Raw genomic sequence first — 6,797 nt, 5'->3', positions numbered from 1 at the left:
TAGTAGCTGGCTTTAGCGACATGTGCACCTGGTTGCAACCATGTCTTCAAACTCCCTGTAGACATAGGAGCCATCTTCTTCAAAGATCATGACACTCAGGGGGCTGTAATGGGAGGGGATGCACGAGGCCCTGGGCACAGAGGAGTCAAGCTTCTCATATATGATGTTTTGCACCATGGTGTGGACGGGTGAACCATAGATGAAGCCCACAGTCCTCGGGCAGATGCCTCTGCAGTACCTGGGGTTGTACTTTGGTGGAAAAACAATCCAGTGATCCAGTTTGAGCTGGCTGAATTGTACCCTGAAATCATACAAGGCGCAGTCACTTGTCGGGAACTCAGAGCTGGGAAGCAGCTCCGGCAGGTTGATATTCAGACTTTTATCACCTCGCTTGCTCTTTGGAGATTGCCTCTTCCATCTCTTCTTTCGTCCAATCTTCTGTTCTGGTTTGAAAACCATGTGCTTGTGAAATGTGTTCGCCGCAGTGGCTGGCCTTTTACCCGCTTTGGCATTGACCAGTAACCTCTGGTGGGTGATTTTGCTGATGTCGTTGAGGTAAAGAAGCAGAGGAGGAGACCTCAAGGTGAACTTCAGCGGGCCTCCACTCCCTTCACCTCTGGCTCTTTGTTCGTCTGGGCAGGTGGCGTTGATGAGCAGGTGTATGTTCTTCCTCTGAAACTTTAAGAGAGGCTGGAGAAACGAGGTGACGTCAACCTCCACCCAGTTCCTCCTGCTCCTCCCGTCTGTGCTGGCTGTGAAGTTCACAGTGTTGTGAACCTCGGGACACAGATGACACTGGTTTGAGTGCTCCTGCTCCTTAATACTCAAGTAGCACACAGAGTTGAAAGGTGCTGCACGGTCATGGTCAACATTGTACAGCAGGGCCGACTTCAGAAGCTGTTCTCTTCTTCTTACATGATCAAGGCTGTAGGAAAGATCCTGCATAAAGCTCTCTGAAAGAGAAAACACAAGGCACTGTGTCACCACTACATGTCAGCCTCACAAAGTCATAAAATATCCATGTACTCATAATTATACTACATTTTAATTAGCCAGGATAAACATCTCCATCTTGTATGATGCATGTCACTGAGGCAGCACAGGTGAAAATGCAGGTTTTGATTAAATCAAATATATATTGTATTTCCCTCCACTAACAACTATTATTATTACCCACTTTGTCAATGTTGCAACCCAGTTTAAAATAGTGTTTCTTTATCGCTACAGTTTTTAAAATATATTTAATATAAAGACTTGGTAAAACTTGGTCATGATACCAGTTATTTAGATGAAATCCGTGCTGATGTTTTAACAAACATACAGATTTACATTTCCATGTGGTAATGAGATATTAGACATCAACGTCATAATATAAATCATGTTATTCAGCCCACTGGGGTGAAAAGAAGGTCATCTTAATACAAGTTTTTTTTGTCTGAGATTGTGCAACATTTAGTCAAATGTGTTAAAAAGGACCAATACACAAGCAGTTTTTAATCTAACCAATATCTGACGCACCAGTGTAATTCGGACCCCACTAAAGCTGATCTTATTGATCCTCTGTGCATTGTGTATGTATCCTGTAGCCTCCAAGTTCAAGAACAGATAAAATCGCAGACTACACATTGATTGCAGCTTCATTATAGCCAAAGCCCCACGAAAAACACCACCTATGCTGAAATAACCATGTCACAAGTTGTGTGTGTGTCAGGTCAAGTTTTTGAAAATTTGACAAAATACAACTTTACTTGCACCATATATGCGCACACTGTAAATTAAAGGTCTTCAAACTAGATTTTGACACAAGACAAAAACAAAGTTTATATTGTTCTTAAATGGTGCAATTCTCCTAACAAATATGTAACTAATTATATTCCCCAAACCATTCAAAGCACAGTGAATCTGGGACGTTTTAAGGCCCCTGTAGCTCTGGGACTCCAGAGCAGTTCATAATCCAGATTTACTTACACACAATGTGACAATCAAAGCTGTAGGGGGACAGCTTTGAAAAAGTGACTTTTTGACCTATTTTATTACTCTTTGCCTCACCATAAACCACAGAACAAAACATCATACACCTTATGTTTTGTGCTACCTGTCTTTGGATGTCACTGTGGTATATTATTATTTTAATATATCACATTGTGTGTGTGGTCGATGTACACTCAACTGGGCAGCTATAGTGTTCGGGTTCACTTACTCACCTTTATTATTTTGTGCAAGACACTCATCCTGTGGCTTGATCAGTCGGACTGTGTTGTAGATTTCATTCCCGTCCAAACTCCTCTGCAATCTGGAAGACTTCTTGTAAACCTCCGCCAGATATTTCATGTACCTGTGCTCGGGTTTCAACCTTTTCTTCAGGCCTGTGTTCCACCTCAACCCTCCGTGCTCTGACAGGGCTTTGAGCAGCGGGGAGAAGATGCTGTCGTAGGGATAAGTGAAGTCGCCCAGGCTGTGCAGCGCATTGGAGGCAGTCATAGAAGATGTAACCAGCGGGCATCTGCAGGTGACCAGCAGCAGTAGGACAGCCGTGCAAAAATAACTAAGGACAGCTGACATCAGCATTAGTTTTTCCATTACAAACAACGAAACCAGTCAAAACGTAGAGAGACTCTCCACTGAGAGCTCGAGGTCAACAGGCACACGCACGTGCCACCGCTGATCAACAGGTGTGGGCAATCAACTCTATCAGGTAAGGTAAGCCTGAAGAGCCCTGTTACCTGAGAACTTACCTCTGCTTCACTTTCTGTCATGATTTCATTAAGAGTTATCACAAACAGCAGGAGGGTCGTTTTAAATGATAGCATGGTTGAGTTGAATTAAACAATGCTGTATGCTGCACCCCTGATTCTCATATGGGAAGAATTTGAGGCACTTTAATGTAAATAATAAAAGCGATTTTCCGGGTATATTCACAATAAGATTAGATAGATGAGGTAAATAAGGTAAGTAAATAAAAACACATTTGCTCCACCCAGTTTACATCATTTGTACAATGGCTTAGATGCACAGATGCAAGATTAATCATTTCATGGCCTTAAAAAATAAAGTCCTTTATGACAACATGTTTTATGCTTTTATTCTGAAGGCAACATCCGGTACTTTTCGAATATCTCAATATAACTTTACAGTATTATTATTGTTATTTTTATTAATTGGAAAATTGTATTTTAGAACAGATTTTACCTACTTTGTTAGCTATTCAGCTTTATTAGCAATTTGGTGTTAAGTTAAGCTAAGTTAGCTAATATTAGCTAACTAACTGTAATGTGTTTTATTTATAAACTGCACTGACATAAAGTATGATTTATGTAGCTATTAATGAGTTACTTAACCCACAGAAGCAATTAGCAATATAATGGCTACTTGCTGCTAATATCAGCTATGTGAAATATGTTATTCTCAAATTAATTTTACAGTGTTAAAAAAATTGTTAATGGGATATTATTTGTCCTAAGGTATTGATTTGCCACCAAATGTGTAAGAATGGCTCACAAGCAGATAACAATAACATTACAGGTCCCAATTTATATATGGTTAACTAATAATATTTATAATACTCAACCATGTTAAAAAATTAGAAATAAGGTAAAAAAAACTATATCATAGGCTTGATGAATAGTGCTGTATCAATTGATCAAATAAGAATATTTAGCTCAATGCAGTACATATCCAACAGAAACAAAGTAACATGGACCAATATTCACTCATGTTTGATCACCAAATCTCATGAAGATCATCTGGGTCTCTTTGGCTTGCCAAATGTTGAGTTCTTTCCACCAGGCATTCCTTAATTGGTTGTGAAAGGGGAGTTTGGGCTCCTCTTAATAAGACATGAGTTCCCCTGAAACATAATTTGTGAAATTTAGGGGGGTCTCTTAAATATTGCCCATATTCCATTATGCCATGCATTTGATTAGCTCTTAACTTTAGGAAGCAGATGTGATTTTCCATAAACATGTTAGTATTGAAATTCCAGATTTTTAAAATGGAGTTTGGTCTGCAGAGGTGCAGAGATTTGAAAGAATAACACTTGATAACTCAGAGAGGCAGATATCAGAAAAAAAACTTCCCACTTCCCACTCAGTCTGTGTGCTAAATAACCATTATTCATATATCTGTATTGTAGCTCTCCCAAAAACTGTGGTATAGTTTGCACACTGTTTACAACTTATGATCTTATGCAGAGAAATGTATTTATTATTCTTGCCAAATGTACTGGAAGTTACTTGACTAGACAGTATTCGTGTACACTGAAACTTTGCTTATCTTTGTTTGTACAGTATGTACCAGGGTGTGTGAAAAGGCACACACTACTGCACTCTTCAATTTGGTTGGTAGTAGGTCACATTAACAACTCACTTATATAGTTTAGCAACTTTCAGTGTAATTTAATTATGATCAGTTATAATTTTACACAATTTTGTTTGCTAAACACAGGATTTCAAGAAAATTATTCTTAAAAACTAGCAAAATACATAAAATATTTTTTTATTTAACAGGTTTGTCTGATGTTAATGCACAGTGGTTGTTATACATTAGTGCACATTAGTTTGATTATTTTATATTATTATATCTTATTAATATCAACATGACATTGATTTCAACAATTCACCCTTTTTTCTGAAGCTCATATTACACATTTTACTTTGCTTTCCTTTAACTAATATCAACAGGGAGCAGTTTGAATGACCATTTTAGGTCTTAAAAACTAGTATCAATACAATAAAAAACTAAAATAGACCTCTTGGTGACTTTTTAACTGGAATGATAATATTAACATTGCCTGCCCTCTACTGGCCTCAAATATATAGAGCAAATAAAGGGCAAATCTTGCCATTAAGCAATGCTCATGTTGTGTGGTAGAAATAGCTGTAATTGGCCCTCATGCTGTGGCCACTGATTACACAGTGTCCCCACAGATTGAGTATTTATATTGTGTTTACTATAATGACTTTACTTTGCTTTGTTTAAGGTCCAGTGTGTAACATTTAGGAGGCTTTAATTGGCAGAAATGGAATATAATATTTATAGATATGTTTTCAGTAGTATATAATGACCTGAATATTATAATCACTGTGCTTTCATTAGCTTAGAATGAGACATTTTTATCTAGAGGCGGCGCAGCTCACCTTGTTGAACTGCCATGTAGTAGCTCAGAACAGACAAACCAAACACTGGCTGTAGATAGGGTCTTTCGCTGCTGCTGTAGTTTCTCCTACACATTTCACAGCACATTTTCATTCCCACGTCGTGTTTAGTTAGTTGCAATGTGCAACTTCACTGCTAGATGCCACTAAATCCTACACACTGGTTCTTCATAACACCACACCAGTACCAGTTCAAAGTACCTCCATTATCATGCAAGCAGCATACAGCTTTTTGTTGTCAGAGTAAAGCTGGATAACATTGTCACTGATTTATTATTGATTGGTTGTTGATTGATTTAAAGAGATGAACCATTCTGTTGATCATATGATTTTCATGCAATACCACCAATAGGAAATGTTCTAAAAAGTAGTTTGTTGTTTGTGCCATCTAACACTTTCATATCATGAAGGGTAACTGTAGCCTCCAGCGGGGTTTTAAACTTAGGTTGTAGTTGTGTCTCAGTGCCGCTAAAATGTATAGTAATCTGCATATTATACTGTACTAAAGTAGCTATTAGTATACAAAAAACAAAAAGGTACTTTTTCATTTTGTGCCAACAGGAAATGGAAGTGACCTGGAACAAAAGACGGTATTGTTGGACAATGTTTGATGTTTGCAAATTCTTTATGAACCATTAAAGAAACATAGGAAAGTTTTTTTCTTGTAGATTTCCTTTTTATGATTAAAGAATAGTTTTTGTCGTGGGATTTAACACATTATGCAATCTGCTGTGTTTAATAGTTGCTGTGAGTGCAGCTGTCCTTTGCCGGGATCATTATGCAAGCAGCTTCTTTTCCAGATAACGAGACAAAGGACATTGTTCTGGCACTGTTTTGCTTATGGCTTCATTGTCTGAGCTCCCTCTCTTTTCATGTCATCAGGGATTGTTGGTCTCTGGGTCAGTTAAGGATAATGCACACAAAAAAGGCAGATTGTTTTCTAACATGTTTGGTCTGGGAAAAGATGTGAATACTAAAATGTTTTGAATAGGTTGTTAGTTTTCCAATTAAGGTTTAATTCTTTAACATTTAAATTAAACTTTAGTCTTTGGCTTTTTTCAGTCAAGAGAGAAAAAATGTCAAACTTGCCTGAAACTTAATACTAAAGAGCTTGATAACTATGGGCTATCGGGGCATGGCCTAGCATGTACTACACATTACTTTTTTAAACTACATTAGTGCAGAGACTGAAGCCCATGTTGACCCACAAAAGCAGGCCTTTCTCATCCATTACAGTTCAAGTTCACAAAGAGATTTATAAAGGAGACATTCCACCTCCCCGTCTAGCTGCCTGCTTTGCATAACTGGCCCCACAAAGGCCCCCTTTGCTTTTACTGAAGTTGAAAGGCAGCTTTTTTTTAAATGTTAAAACCTACAACTATACTTTTCTACCAAACTATCAGATGTTTTCTCTGCAGTCTTTGAAGAACTTTAACTGATTTAATTTTGATGATCACAGTATCATAAATAGATGATCTGCTGTGCACAAAAGCAATAACTATACTACATCAACAACACAACAACCTGTTTCACACCACTGTTGATAGCAACTGTTTCCCAGGTGTGGTCTGTTTTCATATTTCCTCATACTTTGAAATCATAAATCAGGAGGTGACTTCTCAAGATTTATTACACATTAGGTAA

The 6,797-nt window shown here is 37.9% G+C and overlaps 1 protein-coding gene across 1 annotated transcript in view; it reads right to left on the bottom strand.

The window, feature by feature from the left end:
• Positions 1 to 2,788, bottom strand: part of gdf9 (growth differentiation factor 9) — a gene marked incomplete in the record, with an annotated part of 3,565 nt that extends 777 nt beyond the window's left edge. Inside the window, 2 exon segments of the mRNA XM_035668926.1 lie at positions 1 to 953; positions 2,205 to 2,788. Of these exon segments, the coding sequence (XP_035524819.1) occupies positions 13 to 953; positions 2,205 to 2,580 (1,317 nt within the window).
• Positions 2,789 to 6,797: the final 4,009 nt, after the last annotated feature.

This window comes from Morone saxatilis, unplaced genomic scaffold (assembly GCF_004916995.1).
Source record: "Morone saxatilis isolate NCDOM2014 unplaced genomic scaffold, NCSU_SB_2.0 Contig22, whole genome shotgun sequence".
NCBI lineage: Eukaryota > Metazoa > Chordata > Actinopteri > Moronidae > Morone > Morone saxatilis.
Note: the sequence above shows the minus strand (reverse complement) of the source record. Positions and strands in the feature narration are given on the sequence as shown.